The sequence below is a fragment of the Diadema setosum genome, chromosome 12 (assembly GCF_964275005.1).
Source record: "Diadema setosum chromosome 12, eeDiaSeto1, whole genome shotgun sequence".
In the NCBI taxonomy this organism is placed as follows: Eukaryota; Metazoa; Echinodermata; class Echinoidea; order Diadematoida; family Diadematidae; genus Diadema; species Diadema setosum.
This window is the reverse complement of record NC_092696.1, coordinates 7,266,250-7,288,188: the sequence shown is the minus strand read 5'-3', so window position 1 is coordinate 7,288,188 and position 21,939 is coordinate 7,266,250. Positions and strand designations below refer to the sequence as shown.

Genomic DNA, 21,939 nt, shown 5'->3' with positions numbered 1-21,939 from the left:
TTCTATTAACTTTGTTTCGGCACTCATAAAAGTCAAGCACTGAAATGTACTTCGTATTAATTGCTTTAATGAATAGTTTAATTATACACAGGTATGTATTTATATTTTGCTGCACCTGCAATTTTCCTGGAAATGAAAATTAAGAGAAAATGGATAAAATGAATATTTTTCTGTCTTACCGAGACCATTCCATGAGATTTCAAATCCATTCCTCTGGATGTTCTTGTCGGTACCAAAATACATCCAAGCCGTATCTCCCTGAATGGTGAAACTGTCTGGTTGCACCGAACCCTCGAAGAAATACCAGTCGGGCGGGCTCCCGATACCGTCTAGTTGGGAATCCGAGTACTGCAGACCTGAAAGACAATACAAAAACGTTTCAGATGATAAGGAATACCAGTCTTACCACACACATGCAATTACACGTAAAGTAGCACGTTAGGTTCATCCTTTAGAATACAAGTATCTACTACGCGAACCAGTCTCCTGGACGTTGGTTTTATTTTGACTTGATTTGATTTGACTGGTTGATTGAATTGATCATCTTGGGACATGTAGACACAATGATAATAAATATTATAATATACATACAACTGCAAGTTGTTACAAGTTCACTTTGTATCTTTTGGATTAATAACTTATCACAGAGTGTGAATAGACGTGTTACAACAAATCATACAAATAGATAATCAATGAATAATTACAGTCCCTTTCGGCCATATAAACAGTGTTTGCAAAAAACGAAACAAGACGACAAAGGGAAATTTTTAGCCTTAAGTACCAACTTCTTTTTAACTCCAAGTTTCAGCAGAAAAGAAAACCTAGACATGCTAGATGGATATATATACCCACTTGTATTACTCGTGTTAGGTGGCCTTTATCTTTCTTAAGTTAAGATCAAACAAAAATATTAAAACCCAAAACATAAAGCACACTACATACCTGCTCCAACATACAATTCATCTTTGAACTCTTCAATGTCGAAGACCGGGCTGAAAGTGAAAGTAATGCTGGTGGCTCCAGGGATGTACAAGAGGTACAGTGCCCTGTAGCGGTTGTTGTACAGTCCCGGGTAGTTGACGGAGGAGAAGGTTCCCGATCTGCAGGAGTCGCCATAGCACGTAAAGATTTCCTGACCGTCTGTTCAATTTAACCACAGAGTGACAAGAAAATGGAATCATCAGATTAAGACATTTACAAAAATAGAAATGATCAAGCAATAACTAATGAAGAAATGAGTAGGGTGGTTGACATAAAAACATTAGGGAATATCAGCTACGAGTTCTGAAATATTGCCAAATTAGGTGAGAACCTTTGCACAGTCTATATCTTTTTATTCCAATATGTAAATTATGTTCTGCCATATTGTAGTGTATCTTACAAAATGCAAAGTTATTGCAAGAAACTGGCAGGTTAGAAGCTTCATTTGTGAAAGCGTTACGTATAAGATAATTAGTAGAAATATGAGCATAGAGAATTGGATTCCATCGGGATTCGAACTCGAGACCTCCGGATGCTAGCCCGGTGCGCTACCGACTGAGCTGTAGAAAGTCCTAGTACAGAGTTGATTCATATATATCAAATTATCTGTCAAGGAAACATAGAACCTGTAATTACACACAAATAAGAATGTAATTCTAAATAAGCAATTTTCCTAACGTTTGTTTACTTCCCTTAACTTTACTTTGCATTCGTTCGCACACCCCCTCGTATATACAATGGGCCGTTCATCTAATTTTGCAAACTGCACGTTTGCCCGTTCTCCCATCATTTTCCATTGTTCAGCCCTACTTGTACTACTTCTACGGTGCTTCACATCAAAGCCTGTACAGCAACTGGATGCAGCAGCTATTAAGTTATTTTTAAAAGCAATAATGTACAAAATGATTTATAGCGCAGGTGCACAGATACCAACCATGCATTGCGTCACATACCTGATAGAGCGGAGCAGTCAGCGCCCTGCGTAAAAGGAACCGAACATTCACATGCATATGGCAGTTCCCCGTCGACGTTCCTTACATAGCAGTTCTCGCCGTTGGGACACTGGTTCACGGCACACTCTGTAGGAAAATTCGGAGGAAACACCCAAAATATTAAAAGATGGTCAAACAGATGCGTTAGACCAGGGTTCCTTTTCATGAAACCTGTAACAGACACATTTCTATGACAAATTTTCTCTCACCTAATCAGGTGCAAGGATATCAGTAGCTTGTAACAACTACCGTAACTTGTCGATAACGAGTTTTATTAAACGGGGCACGTACCGTCTGCCTTCAAAACATGATCCTTTATTGTTCAAGTGGCAAATCTATACATTATCCACACGACTGCGACATCTTAGATTCTGACAATAAAACAAGAATACACGTTCAGTGTGAAGATCATTTATATAAAATTATATTGGGTAATGGATTGAAAACCCTGCTATGACGTACGGCAAGATTAAAAGCATGGTCACGTAAGAACAGTCTCATCGGATTAGGCGAGTTCGGCACATGTAGACATTTTGATACAGACAAAGACCAAGGAAAAAGATTGCAGCGAATTGAATGACTAGAGGTCCTTAGGAGGATCAATCTCCTTTAGACCAAAAGAATGAAAAGAGCACTAAAGTCTTCTCAACAGAGGAATTCCTCTTAGGATAGTAAAATTGCAAGTGATGTAAGTTACTCCTTCCGCGAATTCATTTAATACCCATCCGCAAAATGTAGCTAAGATTTGAATTACCTTTTTTTTTCTCTCTCTTCGTCGCTCAAAACAGACAACTAGATAAAGGGCACCTTAAGTCAAATTTGGTTTCTCCCTCATCCAAATTGTGACAAGCCATACACGGTAGTTCTTGCGAGAATGCTGTCATAATTCCAACGAATATTACGATAACAGAAGTTTCATACAATCCACCAGGCCTGATAACACACACGAGGTTACTGAGGTCTGTCTGATGCGATGGAGGTATGCATCACATTTGAATACATCAAGTTTTGTTTGAAAAAGGATTATTCTTTTTCCTTTTGTAAGAGAGATTGCACGCATTCCCATTCGCATTCCTGCATAAGACGACGGACGCACTCGCCGTTTATTCAGCATAAATTAGCACGCTCTATTCAGCAATTGTTATCACTTCTCTACTTGCGTTTGTGTGTTGTGTGTACACAGCTTCTTATTCATCTGAAGCCCCACGCCATTTCGTTTGTTCTCGAATCGAGGCTCTTACTGCGCGCATGCGCAAAACTGTCACGTTCATCTTGAAAGCAAACTAAAAGCTCCCCGCAAGGTTTTTTTTTTTTTTTTTTTTTTTTCAATCCGTTATCTCCCCTCTCGCCACTCTCACAGAAGACAGCAAGTTCACCATTTTGGGACCCAACCCTTTCGTCACTTAATATTTATGTTTTTAATTTTGTTGGTTGTTGGCAGTTGGTGTGAGAATACCCCTCCCGCTCTCCCTGAAATTCTTACGGACCTATAAGACAAGAAGCGCAATATTGTTATGCATAATGTATAGTAACTTTAATACTTTCACACAAACAAGAGGAAGTCCCTGCAACAAGAATTACGGCGACTTCGTGGTCATTCCCTGTGGCAATTCATTCTCTCCTCTTCATCGCGCTGATACATGGCTACGTTCTTGAGTTTCTTAAATCAGTTATGAAACTGGTTTCCCAATACTACTTTTGTCTCTTTAATCTGTGCATTTTCCTTTCATTGATCAATCATTTTGTTTCCATTCCCTAGCTTCTCCTTTTCTACATGATAGTTAAAGTAGACTTATTCAGTAGTACACAATGTCAAGAGGGGCTGTCAGTATGGCCTCTAAACCTTGTTTGCTACTGGAATGTTTTCATCTAACTAAACAAAAGGAAATGGCGTGTTCTCCTTTGTTGGAATGTTGACTTTGGGCAGAGCTTGTGGCAATAAATCGTTGGGGGCATGTAAAGTTTCTAATCATTTGATTGAACAATTTTGCAGAAGGTTCAAGATACGGTGTTGAGCTGATTCAGATGACGGGGAACTCTGCCATAACTGCTGCAGCATCGCTGATCCGACACTCCCAAGCAGAACAAAACATCAGGACCAATCCTGTAAAATTCGCGCTTCATGAAATGCATTTTGCCACCTGCAAAAGTGGACCGCTATCGACGGCACGGGCGTGGCAATCGCTAATCGCCGGCCGGCATGACATAATAGTCGATGTGGGATACAGTATTAGGTGTTATGCCATGCGATCCACATCGTTTCCTCCCTCCACGATTCACGACTTTTGAGGGTGAAATTTTGGCCTTAATCCGGCACATTCCTCATGCCTCAAATTTCTGCCTAATTATTGTTCTTTTCTCAGCTTGGGAACTCGCCTGCCGAGAATCGAAGAAAAGGAATCGAAATGGCTTTTAGCCAGGTTTTAACCGCATCAGCAGTGGCTTACAATTAAGCTATTGATTTGAGATGAAGCATTTACTTTTGCAATCAAACCTGCTTCACCTACCAGTGGTTCCGGTGGACTAATAAAACTTCCAGCATTCAATACGTTGTATTTTCCATTTCCCTTTTCCTATACAGGTCGTTGTATTTAATTCCTGCTTGATCACGTAGATTGGAATTAAGAGTGTCAAGGAAATGAACAAATTGAACCATTTCTTATTACCAAACTGGTCGCGTATAATCATGTCATAATAATGCCCCCTGTCAGTGTATCTGATGGCTACTTTTCATAAGGTAACTTCGGAACAAGCCATACCAACTACTGGTACAACAAGTCCAATACACAATGCATGTAAATCCAGTTTGAGTGTGATGTGTCAGTGCTACGTTGGGCAAGTCTCGGGATTTAGTGTTACTATGTGTGCAGATGTTTTTGTGCTGTTAGAGATGAAATGAAAATGACATGGTAAACTGCATTAGAAAATAACTGTTGTTTTTTTTTTAGAGTATACGAGCTTGAAGTTGATAATTGATATCCATAACAGTCTTTCAAACACTACGTTGTTTTTGAGGCAATAACAGTTTTTTCCTAATCTTATGTGGTAAGACCAAGTCTACCAAACATTAAATTTTCAATGCTTTATATTTTTACGGAGTTTCTCGTCTTTTTGCATTGTGGTTGTAGACATAGCCTTTGGAATACGATACGGGTAAACTATCGACATGCTTTACTCTCTGGTTTCGCTTGTAAGCAAATATGTACAAAATGTTCGTCTTTGCTATTTCTCCTCCCCAATGGCACTGACAATCAACTGTGGCTTGCCCAACGCAGCGGCAATCACATTCCATTTCGTAAGATTCCATACCGAGTGCACAGGTGAGCACTTCAGCTGTAAAAACCAAAGTCGATCTTATCACTTCCAGTTTAAATTCTGAAACATACCTTTCCGTTACATCAACATGTTTTGCTCAAACAGTAATGCCTTTTATCTATTTTTTTTATTTTTTTTTCTATTTTTTGCAATGAAAGTGCATGTGTTCCGGAATGCACATGCTATTTGTAAGCCAGCATTTGCAGAAACGGTAGACAATTAGTTTCTCCCGATTCTTTGCCTTGAAACAGACGTCGTAGGCGAAATATTTCTCCTGTGAATGTTACAACTGCATTGGTAGAAACTAAATTCTATAGGAAATGGAAGCCCAAAAGTTAGATTCTTGTCGCTGTCACCCCCTATCCTAACTAACGGAATAGTATACTCTGCCTTTTTATTGCGGCCAATTGAGGCTATTTAACATGTTGGTTTTATTTACACTAAGTGCCAGACAGACACTTGAAAACATCTTGTTCTTGTATGAGGATACCTTTGCAACCTTCCCTTGTGCATTTCATGGATTTCTGTTGATAGAGCTGACCCTAATCATGGTGACCAGACATTTTGCTCCTGCATTAATTGCCCCAGTCTTTTTTCCCCCAAGGACTTGAAGTTAGGGTTGTAATAGGGTTTACGTTTATTTGGAAACCTTAGATTGAAGTAATTAGTTGGATTAGGATTGTCTTTGGATAGATTTTATGCTTGGCTTAGAGTGCAGATATTTCATGGGAACAATTTTTATTGTCGCCGGAGCAAATGCCATGGGACCGACCTCGACACCTTCCCGTTTCCCTTACCGAAGACTCCAACTACCGGTATTACATCGAGCTTTCGTAATACAGGGCGCTCAGCCTATAATACGCTTGTGTCAAACGTCAAAGCATGGAGCTACCCATGCTCCATCACCCATGTCAGTTACACAACACATACCGAGCTTCACTTTTTTTTTTCTTTCGGTAGAACATGCTAGATGAATGCACTTGCACAATGCTCTCTTTATAGAATTCTGTCTTTACGTATTGCATTCGTAGGAGAGTATTGAAAATGTAATTCTGTCAGAAAAGAAGACTTGGTTTATGCCGCTTTCAAAAATCTATCAACGCAACGGCTTGAGAGAAAAAAAAAGACCACTGGAAACTGGCTTCAAAGCGTCATAGAGTTACGCAACAGAATTGTGTGTGTGTGTGTGTGTGTGTGTTGGGGGATACAAACTTTGGCCAAGCAGCAAAGTGTGGCAGTAATGTTAATGAGTGAGTCCCTACATCGTTCTTGCTTTGTAACATATCTTTTGCTGATCCGTGCCCAGGTCCCACGTTTTCCTGGGTTCTTTTGCCGTGACTTTAAGCTGTTCACACAGAATAGAAAAGCATCCGAAATATGCAATTCCTGTTGATGATAGTATATAAAAAAGAATAATTCACTGTTGACAGTGCAGTATGCTATTTTCTGTCGAAAAAAAAGAAAGAAAGTCTAATATTGAACTCCACATTTGCAACTTGGAATACATAACTTTACAGCTTCAATGCTTTCCAGCAGTTAAAGATTTTGCTGTTTTTATTTTTATTTTTTTTTAAAGCACCCATTCGGTTTATGTCTTTACTCAAGATCCAGGCGCCACTCCAAGTGGTATTCCACAAGATGTAAAGACGCACTGTGAAATGACAATATCGATCTTAATCAAATGCCTGGTTGAGAGCTATCTCGTCACCAGACTTATTTTGCCAAAGGGCCCAATTTTACTTTTCACTGGGCATTATCATGCTCAATGACAGGTTCTAACGACGGCTCGTCCGCGCTCATCTGCATTGAACGGTTGTTACTAATGCACTGTAATTGTGTGTGCACTTCAGTTTGAATACCTTGCAACTGGTCTTCGCTGACGGGAGTCTTATCAAAATAACTGACGCGGAATTTGAACGATGTCACAATTTTATACAACAAATAATGCTCATTACTTGATTTGTTATTTGCGTGTAGCAATGTCATCCATTTCATCAACGGCGTAAATCCGTACTGAGGAGTGGGGGGGGGGGGGGATGATTGGCGATAGTCACCATCACCACGATTACAAGCCCATAACCGGACCGGCGCAGCCCTGGGGGGGGGGGGAAGCTTGCCCCCCCCCCCCCCCCCGACACACACACACTTTACAGGGATCAAATGTCCCACTCCTTTCCATGCAAAGTGGGAGGGAAGTGGCAGCAAAAATATGACGACTTTTTGGTCTTGTTTTTGTTTGTTTGTTTGTTTTTTCTTGTCAGCCGACTTTCGGCGGAGAATCAGACCTTAAAAGTATGAAGAATTTTTTGTTGTTGTTTCTCTTGTCTTTTGATGTTCTTTCTTCTTGGCTGACAGGCGATTTTGCGCCCCCCCCCCCTTTCAAAAACGTAGCGCAGCCCTGAATAATGCCCAACTAAATTCAATAAAATGATAATAAGGATATCCATTTCTTGAATAACGCAGTAGATACTTTCCTGTAGCTATTAATTGTATTCTTCAATTTTCTTGATTTAAGTCATCACAGGGGCATCGTTCCGCTTTAATGATGGGGGATAGGGGAGGGACTTTGAGTTTGAATATCTGTGCGAGGGAGCGGAGCGCCCTGGGGGAGGGTGTGGGGAGGGGGTTTCCCCCTCCCATGCAGACGAGGAAAATTTGGCATTTTCAGACCTCAAATTCAGCGATCTGGTGCACACTTTTGGTAAAATTTGGGATCTTTTTCCTATAAAAAAAAAACAAGTAAGAAAAAGAAATATTCATAGATAATTGAATGACTACATCGTGGTATTTCAGCTCTTGCTCCGCCTGTGCGACATCACTGTGAAGTAGTGGGGCCTATCACCGGCGTAGCCAGGATTTGATCTTAAGGAGAGCGGTTAGATGCGAGGGAGAGATGCGAGCGAGGGGGGAGGGTGTGTGAGAACTTTTTGCATATTGATGTTGTAAATGGTGCAATTTGATTAATTTTTTTTTTTGCGTGTTCTATCGACTTGAAACAGTCCAACATGTTTAAGGCAGCTGTACATTTTATGTAGATTATTATTGAACAATTTTGCCTATAAAATGGTATCATTTAGAGAAACTTCTTGTCTTAATTCTTACACTGAAGATCATGAACGCGATCATGAATGTTGACATTGTACAGTCCAAAAGCGGTCGTTTGTAGCTATATATTTTTTTCGCTTTGGAAATTAAGGGGGGGGGGGCGCACCAGGCGCATTTGCTGGCAATTTAATATCATCAGGAGAATGACATAACGATTAAATGCGAGCGAGCGAAGCGAGCGAGCTTGAAAATTTTGACATTTTACAGTCCCCAAAATGCTTTTTGTAGCTACATTTTTTCGCTTGCAATTACTCGGCAGCAACATCAGGAGAATAGCATAGCGATTAACGCGAGCGAGCGAAGCAAGCGAGCTTGAAAATTTTGACATTGTACAGTCCCAAAACGGCAGTTTGTAGCTATATTTTTTCGCTTAAGAAATTAAGGGGGGTGGGGCGCACCGGGCGCAACTGCTGGCAATTACTGGCAGCAACATCAGGAGAATGACATAAAGATTATATGCGAGCGAGCTTGAAAATTTTGACATTTCACAGTCCAAAAACTGCCGTTTGTAGCTATATCTTTTTCGCTTTGAAAAATAAGGGGGGGGGGGGGCGCACCGGGCGCAACTGCTGGTAATTACTCGGCAGCAACATCAGGAGAATGGCATGACGATTAAATGCGAGCGAGCGAAGCGAGCGAGCTTGAAAATTTTGACATTTTACAGTCCCAAGACTGCTTTTTGTAGCTACATTTTTTCGCTTTGAAAATTAAGGGGGGGGGGGGGCACCGGGAGCAACTGTTGGCAATTACTTGGCAGCAACATCAGGAGAATAGCATAGCGATTAAATGCGAGCGAGCGAAGCAAGCGAGCTTGAAATTTTGACATTGTACAGTCCCAAAACGGCAGTTTGTAGCTATATTTTTTCGCTTAGGAAATTAAGGGGGGTGGGGGTGCACCGGGCGCAACTGCTGACAATTACTGGCAGCAACATCAGAAGAGTGACATAAGGATTAAATGCGAGCGAGCTTGAAAATTTTGACATTTCACAGTCCCAAAACTGCCGTTTGTAGCTATATCTTTTTCGCTTTGAAAAATAAGGGGGGGGGGGGCGCACCGGGCGCAACTGCTGGTAATTACTCGGCAGCAACATCAGGAGAAAGGCATGCCGATTAAATGCGAGCGAGCGAAGCGAGCGAGCTTGAAAATTTTGACATTTTACAGTCCAAAAACTGCCATTTGTAGCTGTACTTTTTTCGCTTAGGAAATGAAGGGGTTGGGGGCGCACCGGGCGCAACTGCTGGCAATTACTGGCAGCAACATCAGGAGAATAGCATAGCATGGCATGACGATTAAATGCGAGCGAGCGAAGCGAGCGAGCTTGAAAATTTTGACATTTTACAGTCCCAAAACTGCTTTTTGTAGCTACATTCTTTCGCTTTGAAAATTAAGGGGGGGCACCGGGAGCAACTGCTGGCAATTACTCGGCAGCAACATCAGGAGAATAGCATAGCGATTAAATGCGAGCAAGCGAAGCAAGCGAGCTTGAAAATTTTGACACTGTACAGTCCCAAAACGGCAGTTTGTAGCTATATTTTTTTTTTCGCATAGGAAATTAAGGGGGGTGGGGTGCACCGGGCGCAACTGCTGACAATTACTGGCAGCAACATCAGAAGAATGACATAAGGATTAAATGCGAGCGAGCTTGAAAATTTTGACATTTCACAGTCCCAAAACTGCCGTTTGTAGCTATATCTTTTTCGCTTTGAAAAATTAATAAGGGGGGGGGACGCACCGGGCGCAACTGCTGGTAATTACTCGGCAGCAACATCGGGAGAATGGCATGACGATTAAATGCGAGCGAGCGAAGCGAGCGAGCTTGAAAATTTTGACATTGTACAGTCCCAAAACGGCAGTTTGTAGCTATATTTTTTCGCTTAGGAAATGAAGGGGGTGGGGCGCACCGGACGCAACTGCTGGCAATTACTGGCAGCAACATCAGGGGAATGACATATCGATTAAATGCGAGCAGGGAGGTGTTTCTCTTCCCACCTCCCTGATTCGAGCGAGCTTGAAAATTTTGACATCTTACAGTCCCCAAACTGCCGTTTGTAGCTATATTTTTTTTCGCTTTGAAAAATAAGGGGGGCACACCGGGCGCAACTGCTGGCAATTACCCGGCAGCAACATCAGGAGAATGGCATGACGATTCAATGCGAGCGAGCGAAGCGAGCGAGCGTGAAATTTTGACATTTTACAGTCCAAAAACTGCCGTTTGTAGCTGTACTTTTTTCGCTTTGGGAATTAAGGGATGGGGGCGCACCGGGCGCAACTGTTGGTAATTACTGGCAGCAACAAATATCTCGTAAACACATTTATGATGTAATCTGGGGAAATTTCAATCCCAGAAGTGTATAACTCTTTTCGTACTATTCTGGCAAACTGTTGATGATATGTCTTGCCTTTTCTGTGGGATTGTTTAATTAGGGATTAAAGAATCCATTTTTCTGTTCGTGAGATGAATGTTGTATATCAGTAAAATTGGCTGCGAATAAACTTGTCTTATTAATCTATTGATTTATGTTTGTTAACAGGTGAACTTTCTAGTGCTTTTTTGCACATCTCCCATGAAAATAACAAGAAATCTGGTTAATAGGTCTGAACCATTAATCTAAAGCAATGTTCATTAGACTAAAGGAGGTACTTGCATATTATGGCAAAATATGGGAATCGACACGCGTTCCTTTTTTTTCTGGAGGCAAACGAATTATACTAACTGAGCAAAATCACTGCCAATATGGAGAGGGTAAATGTGTTGCAATTCCTACGACTGAAACTCGTACAAGGCTGTTCACGAACTCGTTTGTTATCTAAAATTTTAGATCTTTGCATTACAGTATATAGCCTATAAGCTAGCTAGGTGGGGATGCAGCTGGTCTGATGCGACGAGACTACGAACAGTGGATGCGCGCGAATACGCCGCCTATGATCCAGTTGTTTGTCGTTGTTTTCTTTTCTTTTTTAAATCGGTGGCAGTCTTCTTACGCGGAAAAAAAAAAAACTGCGATCGTGGCGCCTAGCGGACGCGGTAGATGCGTCCACTGTTTGTAGTCTCGCCCCATCAGGGGTATCGCTTGGCAAAGACAATTATCTCGCTGCATCATACGTTTCAGCAAATTACAAAGACAATAACTGCATTCTCCGCCTAGATTATAGGCTATGCAATAATCCATCATGCTGAAATCAACATCACCACATTTCCTTTTGTTTGTTTGTTTTTTTGGTCCTACATCTTTTTCTTGGGAGAATTTCAGGGGGGGATATTTGTACAGGCCATCCCCCCCTCCTTCAAGAGTGGGGGGGATATATCCTCCCCATCCCCCCCGGGATTTACGCCCATGCATTTCATGTACCGCTTGAATATATCAAAAATATTCAGCTTCGCGTCGTGTATTTCTTACTGTAATAAAACTAATATTGAGTTTACAATTCTCACCAAAGTCCTCTGGAAACTGTAATAGTTTCTTTACAGTAAATCCTGGTGACGCGAAAACTTGATATATCGAGTGATTAAAATCGATGTTTTCATTCTACTGTCTGCGGAATACGGGTGGATCATGTACAAACTTAATGGGAATGTTCAGAACATCTCAGGACTAAACGATTTTTATCAACGTTTTCGATTTTTTCAATGAATGTGACTCTAAAGTCTGTTGTAATCCGAAATGTTCAACCGATTCTCGCCTATTTATACACACACCCTTATGCCATATCATGCATTGTGATAATCTGCCCGAGTTTCTACTGAACTTGTCGAATTACCGCCGAAAGGAAACATAATCATTAATCATAGCGGAACAGAAAACTATTTTTTCGTCTCACCTCCCTGCATGAATCGAGCTATTCGTGATAGGGTATATCGATGGTTCTCCCATAACGGTCCACTTTTGGATCCAAATTGATATAGACGCGAGTTCTTTGATTTGCCTGGTTGCTTGTGAAACACTAAGTGGGCAATTCCGCGGTTAGTAACGTTACATTTGAACAAATTTAGATATTTGTTTTTACCACTAAATTACCACTTATTCATTTCAAGTCAAAATTATGTCAAAAACATGTTCATCCTTCCCAGGTTTATGATACAGAAAAGAATGAACACAATCCAAGAAATATTAGAAAAGCTATAGCAACTTAAAGGGCTGGTTAGTAACGTTACGAAAAAAGGACATGACAAAAAAATCAATGTCTTGTAACAAAAAGTGTGCAAAAATTCAAGTTACTTCAAACAAAGTGTTACATTAATTTCAATTATTGCATCATGACAAATGTTCATGCAAATTTTTTTAGCAGTTCGACTGATAATTTTTTAGCTAGACCCCCAAAAGCATGGTTAGTAACGTTACGGTTAGTAACGTTACATTTGTCCGGAGTAATTCCGCAGGTCATTTCACCCTTTTGTAATTGACAAAATGTCACATGACTTCTTGAGTATTTAAATGTATTCATCTTTTACCCTTTAGCAAAACTTTGAGGAAAAAATTTCAAAGGAACCCATTGTAATTTGCATTTAAGTGAATTTCAGCGTCCCCAGTCCCACATGTACATTTCAAATGATGGTTTTAGATCTCGCAAAATCAATAAATACGAAAAATAAAATCTACTGAATTTGAAAGACCCTAATGATTGGTGAACATCCATGGCATTAGTTGATACCTAGATCAAAGGGTAAGATAAAGAGGCACATTTCTTTTATCCATGTCATGTCCACCTAACTGCGGAATTGCCCAAGTACTCTCTAAAAAAAAAATCGAGTGAAAATTTTCACTCTTGAAGGAGTGAATACAAAAAAGAGTGAATTTAGAGTGAAATTGGAGTGAATTTTGAGTGAAAATGTTCATTTTCACTCGTTTTAGAGTGACGTCAGGGATCACTCCAAAATTTTCGAGTGATCCCTGAGGTCACTCCAAAATGAGTGAAGATGAACATTTTCACTCGAAATTTACTCCAATTTCACTCTAAATTCACTCTTTTTTGTATTCACTCCTTCAAGAGTGAAAATTTTCACTCGATTTTTTTTTTTTTTTTTTTTTTTTTTTTTTTAGAGAGTAGGTCGACTTGTAGGTAAGCAACCACGGGACGTATAGTGTCTTTATAATAATGTTCCTTCGAAAGGATTATAATAGAAAACGATGGAAACAAAGTATAATTATTACCTATAGGAGCGCTTCCGCTGCAGTCTATAGCGCCTCAAATGTATTGTTTTCCATTGGGAGCAGTGATTTAAAATAAAAAAAAATGTTCGAGTTCTTACTTTTGATGCATATGTGTCTGTTAGGTGTATCACAAAACATCCTACCATAAGAGAAATTTCGAAATAAAACCTATAAAATATAAGATGTCACTTTTTTTATCAATAAACCATTGGAACTGCAAACGGTTTACTTTAAAAACAGTTTTATTAAACTTATGTTCATATTTTATTTTAATACTGAAGATTGGTTATACGGATTAACAATTTTGCATTGGTTGTTAACTACCCCTAACTCGTATTTTAAAACTATTTTGAAGAGCTGAAGCAGTTTTTTTCTTCTTTTTTTCATCTGCAAACGGTTAATGCCTTCAAGCCAGTAGTGCCCCAGTCACATATAAACACAGATGCTCAAGGATCTACACAGTGATCCGGGGAAATCCTGGGACGTGCGGGGACATCCGGGAAGATCCGGGATTTGTACACACGGTATCAACACGGCAGCTACACGGATGAGGCCGGAAGAGCGCGGCGTCTACACGGACCAACACGGCATCTACACGGATCAACACGGCAGCTACACGGATCAACACGGCATCTACACGGCAGCCGCACGGACCACCCCGGATTGCTCTGCCAACACGGCAATCCCCGGATGACGCCGGATGTTTTTGACCTCCAAAAGATCTCTCCCCGGATCAGATCCGGGGGGGGGGGGGGGGGTCCGGGGTGATCCGGGATGTCTATGTGACTGGGGCATAAGGAGGACCACGTGGTTGATACTCCCTGGTCTTACTCATTGCGCTAACGCAGTTATCCGCCTTGTACAGTTAAAATGTCTTCAGGCTATCCAATAGTTACCTACCGATGATTACCTATGATGTGTACATCTCATTCAAAGCAAAGCACCTTACCCCCTTACCTTTTCCTTCTGTCAAAGAACTGCAGGACAAAAGTTTGTCTTCTCTTTCATTTCCAGAGTTTAATAGACGGATTTGTTTAATGGATTTATTTGCCATTTGGCGCGATGCGAAGATATGTTGGGAATGTAAAGGAGGAGTCTGATTTAATAGAATGAAGACCTGTATAATATGGACTAGATTATTGGGGAGTCAGATGAGTAGTGAAATAAGCGCTATTTTATATCAAGAGGGTATTGAACGGGGTCGGTAGACAGTGATAGAAATGACGAGTAATTACGTGTGCTGAATGAGCATAGAGGAAGGCAATTTTAGCGAAGCGGTGCGCAGCAACAAAATGCTCGTCTCTGGGAGAGGGAAACTAGCTGGAATTCTTGACGTAGACGATTTTACTATACATCTTCCGCAGAGGCTAGGCGGACTTGGGGATTTGAAGAAAGAGGGAGGAGGGGAGAAAGAGGGAGAGAGGAGGAGGGGTGGGTCAGAGACAAGGAGAGAGAGAGAGATTGGGGAGGAGAAAGGGAAAATAAATGGGGAAAGACAGAAAAGATATAGGAAAAAGTCTTATACTCTTACCCCCCCCCCCCTTTTTTTTCTGAAGGAGGTATGAAAATGATAAATAGTAAACTAGGGAGGTGGAAGAACAAAGTAGCAGAAAAACAAAAGGACCAAAAGAAACAGAAGATGCCGCAAACCCCCAACATATTATTGCCATTTTTTCCAACTCGGAACTCAGGTGGCAATCATGAACTTTAGTCCTTAAAGGGATCGTATAGTTTTGGTTGAGACCTAATTTCAAGTTTCTAACATTTTTCTTTTTTGTGAGATAATGAGAAACTTCTTAATGAAATATGAAAAAGCACGTAATTTTATGAGGAATTCAACGTTTATTTGATGAAAATTGGTTTTGAAATGGCCGAGATATCAAAAAGAGCGATTCTAAGAAAGTGTGGGACCCACACTTTATTACGATCACTTTGATTTATATTTTGTTTTAGGATGTTTCAGTCATTCCAAACCCGATTTTCATCAAATAAACTTAATTCCTCTTAAAATGGTATGCTCTCTGTACTAATATCATAAGTGTTTTTTTGATATCTCGCAAAAAGTTAAAAGCCCAATTCTCATCTCCAATACTGTACCATCCCTGTCATTAAGCAAGGAAAGAAAACAATGGTTATGTCATGTTCTTTTAATGCAGGAAATGTATACCTCTACAATCGGAACAGAAATAGCGCAATCGAGCAAAGATAAGATCTATAAGTCACATGAGCACATCCCTGATATCCTATAATACATGATATGCTTATTGTAGTAAATTTCCACCAATAATTTTGCTTGTCTTGTTATAATTCACGACCCATTCTCCAACGTGCGCAAGTCTGAGAGAGAACAGAAAGACTCTTATATTTTTTTTTCCACTCGCTCTCCTTTCATCTTCTCCACCTACGCTGAAAGCCTTTCCCCGTAACAATGCGAAAAAAAAAAATCCTTCGGTTCTCAGTTACGATTAATTCTCCACCTCTTAGGTAGACGCTAAAATCCTCGACTTCGGACGTCAATAAACACCAAGGTGTCTTTATTATAAAAGAACTTTAATTCCTGACTGACTAACTTGACAATTACATGATTAAAAAATGTGCAACATAAAGAACGTGAATAGACGACTACTTGTGAATATAAATAAAGGACAAATGTTTAAGACTGTTGCAAAGTTTTGCAGGCTGCATTACCGTGCGATTTCCCGATATTTACTACGATCTGCAAGGAATAAAAGATAGGTCTGACCAGATAGTACCGCCGCGCCTCTCTCCTCAGCATCCAACGATGTGCCCGAAGCCGCTCCCAGCCCCCTTCCTTCTTGGTGTGGGAAATGTTAAGTTAAAGTGGCGTAATCACATCCACAAATACGCGCATTCAGGACACAAAACCTTGCACATTTGTTGTTCCTGTTCACTCAGTCTCGGGAGAAATAATCCCAGTGAGTTGTTCAACCGAAACATCAAGAACACTCGCCTTTGTCAATAGCAAAGATATGTGTCTGATTAAGAAAGCTTCGCTTAACATTTACACATGCAAGCTCACCCAATCACAAAGATTTCTGCATTCCTTTCCCAATCTATAGACTATTGCACAGCAGAACAAGTCGCCACGCATGTGAGGTCAGCCATCCAATGTTCAATACGAAGATTCGGGAGTCCTACGCCTACGCTCAGCGTATAAGGGATAAGTTTAGGCTAATCTACAGGGGTACCAATAGGAACTCTTTCCAAAAGTTCTTTTTATATAAATATAAATTTAAGTTTATTAAAGATGACAATTAATAAGCGATAATTCAGATCTAAATCACTCCGCATGAGTAGAAAAACAAACGAAACCAAGGTAAACTTAAAGGCGTATACAAAGGCCCTGCCGCAAACTGGGTTGATTACTCTAAACTTGTTTGTCTAATATTTAATTTGTACAAAGACTCAGACGTCACAATGCCACGCTACCACAAGAACTTTCCTTCATTTACTTCCAAATAATCTTGTTGGTCGTTACCATGGTAATTTAAACGTCTCAGTTATCCTTACCATATGCTTACAACAGTCAGCCGTTCCGCCTTATGATCTCAGTTTATTTCGAGAACAAGACAAAGAATGTGTTATTAGATTTCCTGGTCCTGTCGCTACCGAGCTCAGAAAATTAAATGCAGTGAAGAATGAAATTGAAATCCTAACACATAAAAGCATCACTACACTGACCATTGTCAGCCGTTTATGTTTATGTGGTTGCGACTTTGCACTTTGCACGGGATTTCAAACCTTGATGTATTTTTTGTTGTTGAGATTTTCAGAAATTTTACTTGCAGTTTTGGAATCAAAAGAAGTTCATTTCGGGCCGCCCTCCTCCCCCCCCCCCCCGCAAAAAAAAAACAAAAACAAAAACAAACACAAAAACAAAAAAACATGCTTTAGTCATGTATACTAGCTATAGAATTTACAAGCTGCAATTCCTACCATCTTCCTAAACCTAACTTAAAGGTTGTGTAAACAGTTCTTGTTGAAGTGAAGATTTAGCTTTTAACGTTTTGCGAGATATTCAGAAACCACTCTATGAGATGTCAAAGAGCATGCAATTCTAAGGGGTATCAAAAAGTTTCTTCGATGAAAATCAGTTTTGAAATGGCCGAGATATCCCAAAACAAGGTGAAACAAAGATCCTAATAAAGGGCGTGGCCTGTCGCCTTTTATTATGGTCACTTTTTTGGATATCTCTTTTATTTTAAAACCCATTTTCATCAAGTAAACTTTGAATCCTTAAAATTACGTACTCTTTCATATTTCATAACAGGTTTCGGCAAGAGTTCCTTTTGAGACAGCCGCCCAAAAGTGAGTGCGTGCATCCGTACGTATCGCAAGCAAGGTTAGGCTAGGTAGAGTTGTATAGATCTGCACTGATTTAGTACTAGCGTGATTGGGGTGGCTGTCTAAAAAGGAAGTCTTTCCGAGGTTTCTCATTATCTCACTTAGGAATGTTTAAAACATAAATGCCCACCTCAACCAGTACTGTACAATCCCTTTAACATCTGTTAACCAAGAGAGAGGGGAAGAGAGAGAGAGAGTAAATCAATCATGAAATTTGAATTAATTTGCATTTATTGAAATATCTTTTTTCATACAGGTCCACAGTGTAAAAATACTCCTGTTATAACGAACACGATTATTGGGAAATTCCAGTTAAAACTTACGAAATAAAACTTTAGACCGCAAAATCATCTGCTCTAGATCCGGTTTTGTTTTTTATTTCATTGCTCATTTTTGTTTGGTTATAGCGAAATTCCGATATAAAGTTTATTAACGAAAGAAAACTGCCCTTCCCGAGGACTTTGTTATAATGGGAGTAAACTGTAATGTAATTGTTCATTTTGAATGGCTGTTACCAAGAAAGAGAAGACGTTGGTGCATTGTGAGCTTGTAAGAAAACAAAATTAAATATTTAGTTGGGCATCCTTGCAGACCGCCAGGCAGCGGAAATCAAGAATACCAGAAACGCCGCATCCAACAATCGCCGACCACACCCACGGTCGAGAATTTGCCCACGACGAATTGGTGGGAGCAGTGCAAAAAAAAAAAAAAAAAAAAAAAATACCACGCTTTACAACAGCACACTCACACACGCACGCACGTAGACATTCTACACACCGTCCCATGTGAAAAGACTTACCTTGCGCATGGGCAATATGCACGAAGAGGATACATCCCAACAGAGCTAGAATCCTCCTTGTCTCCATGGCACAAGACTTTGGTTCCCGTTCCCTTTTTTCTTGTCCAGAAAATTTAAAAAACACACTCTGAGGTCCTGAAACACAGTTGTACTTCAGGGACCTATTTCATCTCATTCCCCGCAACAGGTTGAAGCAGTTCCAGGGAGTCTGCTCCAAAGGAAGGTGAGGCTGTGTCCCTACGTGGCACGTCTGAAGCTGATGGTTGGCAGGCGACCACTGAAAAGACCTCTCGAGATCCTGGATCGACTAGACCAGGAGAGCGAAACGAAAAAGGAGAAAGCCCAGACCCTTTTGCAATGGGCAGATGGGCACTGAAGTGTGCAAGAAGGACACGGTTGATCTGCGCGGAGCTGCTTGCCCGAACCTTGGGGCGCCGCTTGCTGTTCGAATTCGGAGTTCAGGAGCAGAACAATGCGGTTCTGCCCGATGTTACAAAAAAGACTGGGCGGACACCATCAAGCGAGGCTGAAGTAGTGAGTCTGATTGTTATCAATATTTTAAGCAGTCCAGACAATGGCGCGAAACCTCTGTCACAATGAAAGGTATGAGCCACCTCTCGCTGGGTTACGTCTATATAGAACACAGTAGGACCTTGCCACGACCACGCCCTGGTATGGGTTCCAGCATTACGAAACGAAAGAATAATCAGAAAGCGAGAACCAATCGCATCCTTCGGGTCGTCTTATTGACCGACTCACTTTCTAGCTTTCATTGCAAATTGTGACACATCTCGCAGCCCATTCAAAACCGACATTCTTTAGCAAAGCCACACACATTTGGTATTGACTATCTTCCACCGTATTTAAAGACTATACACACACTCACAAATACACTCCTTTTGTAATTCAAACGAGCCCCCGAGTAGTCAACGGTCTCGATTTCTCCACGTGAAGTTCCGTGCAAACAATGGTAACGGAATGAGCCGAATGAGGGCCACTATAGGCCAAATGCTATTCCCTCTTAAGTAATAAGGTCAAAGAGCCGAAGTTCAGACAGAGGATAAAAGATTTGTATGGATTCCAACAGTAAAGGCTTTACGTCTCAAACCCTCTTCACTAAATGGTGACAGACATGATTCGTCTCAAATTTTAGCGTAAGACTATAACGGTGCACGAAATTTGATTTAAATATCCATTATTATACTCACCCAAAGTTACGGAACTAAAGATTTTGACTTTCCAATTGGTGAAAAAAACAAAACAAAAACAAGTTACCAATCTCTCAGCAGGCCATCTTAGATTTTGTACATGATAGAGCCACATTCACCGTGACGGCAGCTGTATTTCGATTACACCTGTATAGTCCCTGTTAACCCATGTGCATCTAGTGCTGATTGGCACAGAAAACCCACTGGTATTGTACATACGGCCCCAAGTCCTTAGTACAGAAAGGGTTATAGAATGTTTTCCATCATTATCTGAAAACAGAAAGCAGGTTTTACGGCAGCATGATATTACCAAAATCACAAAGTTTATTATTATACCTAACGGTTTACAAAGCCTTTTTTTTTTTTACACTTATCTCCGCTTCTACTTCACCTACTCATTCCCTACATCCTCCTTCCCCTCTCTTTACCCCTCCCACCGATACGGACACACATAAACACATACGCATAAAAACGCACCTAAAACGCACAAACACACACACACACGCACACACACACCGTCATACTCACATATTAGCAGCTAACATGCTTTGACAGCTATTTACATGAATTGATTTAGTGTTTGCAATGTCGCTTGTTCCTCGTTAGTATGACTTTATTCATCACGGAGACACGTTTTGTTTTTGTTCCTTTTCTCATTATTGTCTGCCGGCAGTCGTCATGGACTCATGGTTAACATAGTGCGAGAATATTAGAACAATTACTGTACATGACTTACTGTACGTAATGATTAACCGCTTTAACGAATTTCTGAAGCATGTCGAGTTGTAGACAGAGCAATCTGATGCAGAGCTCACGGTTTCAAACAGATCGACGTGATTAGGTAATGATCGCCATCCGGTTATAACACAGGACCCTCATAGGCGTTGTAGAGATTTGTGATTTGACTGTGTACTCACTGAACAATCATACAAGCAGGGGTGTGGTACATATAGTCAGAAGTTTGGTAATCGGGTTTTGTTTCTAGATAAGCTGTCTTTTTCTCCTTTTTTGACTTGTTGATATGCTCATAGCAATCTACTTCCCTTTCTCTCTCGTTCCTCGAAAATAAATAACACTGAAACCACAACGTATACACCATAAAATCAATAAGGTCTGCAGGGCGAAGGACAACTTGACACGATTGATGTAAAAGGTGCTTCTGAATAAACGAAAGATATTCGAGGAATACCATAGCAGAGTATTGTGTATTTCTCCATTAAAGGAGATCTCCGGATGACTTTCAGATTTTTTTTTTTTTTTTTTTTTTTGCATTGATTGAAAACTATAAATTATACTGGGTACAGAGTTTCAGAATCTACAGTAATTGGGATGAGGAATGCGAATGTTTTCAAAATCTATAACGAATCACAATGAAAAAGGATGATGACTTTGCAGCTTCACCATAAGAATGAACGCGTGGGGGCTCAAGGAAGCAGAACAATAGAAGAAAGCATGCATAAAAACGAATGAATTCTACATATAGTGAACTTGGAAGTGCGCAGCATTGGGATGGAACAACATCGCTACATTTCTGAAATATTTGAACTTCCTATGTCATCCTTGCTCAATTTAATTTGTTTTTGCTTTTTTTTTCGGAGTTTTGGTTTTGTCTGCAAAAGGATCACAATGAATTCCACAAAAATGTATGTGCCACTGTCGATTTATACACTCCATTTGAAAAAGTCAAATCATACAAATCATTCGAATATCCCTTTACGCCTGAAAAGACCGGTAAGTTCACAATTTATGTAAATTTTATGCAAAGTTTATCGACAAACAGACCTGTTCTGTAATGTATTATGCATGTCTCGCCACAGGTTTGCCCGGCCTAGCTAGCAACAACTAAGCGAATTTCTGCCTATAAAGCTTTAATAGGAGGGAGAAGGTTAATGGAATATTTCGTTGCCAGGCTGTTGTAAAAGAAACATCCATAAATTGTGATAAACAATTATTACAGAACCAGTTTTGAACTCTTGGCAATTGTAACGCTTGTTCTACATGGGGTCATCGGACATGCATTAAT

The 21,939-nt window shown here is 40.4% G+C and overlaps 1 protein-coding gene across 1 annotated transcript in view; it reads right to left on the bottom strand.

The window, feature by feature from the left end:
• The window catches only part of LOC140236330 (uncharacterized), an 81,254-nt gene extending 62,479 nt beyond the window's left edge, over positions 1-18,775 (bottom strand). The window contains exons 1-4 of the mRNA XM_072316285.1: positions 18,709-18,775; positions 1,935-2,060; positions 943-1,140; positions 180-356 (exon numbers count right to left, since the gene is read on the bottom strand). Coding sequence (XP_072172386.1) covers positions 180-356; positions 943-1,140; positions 1,935-2,060; positions 18,709-18,775 — 568 coding nt within the window. The remainder of the gene's footprint in view (positions 1-179; positions 357-942; positions 1,141-1,934; positions 2,061-18,708) is intronic.
• Between the last annotated feature and the right edge of the window lie 3,164 nt (positions 18,776-21,939).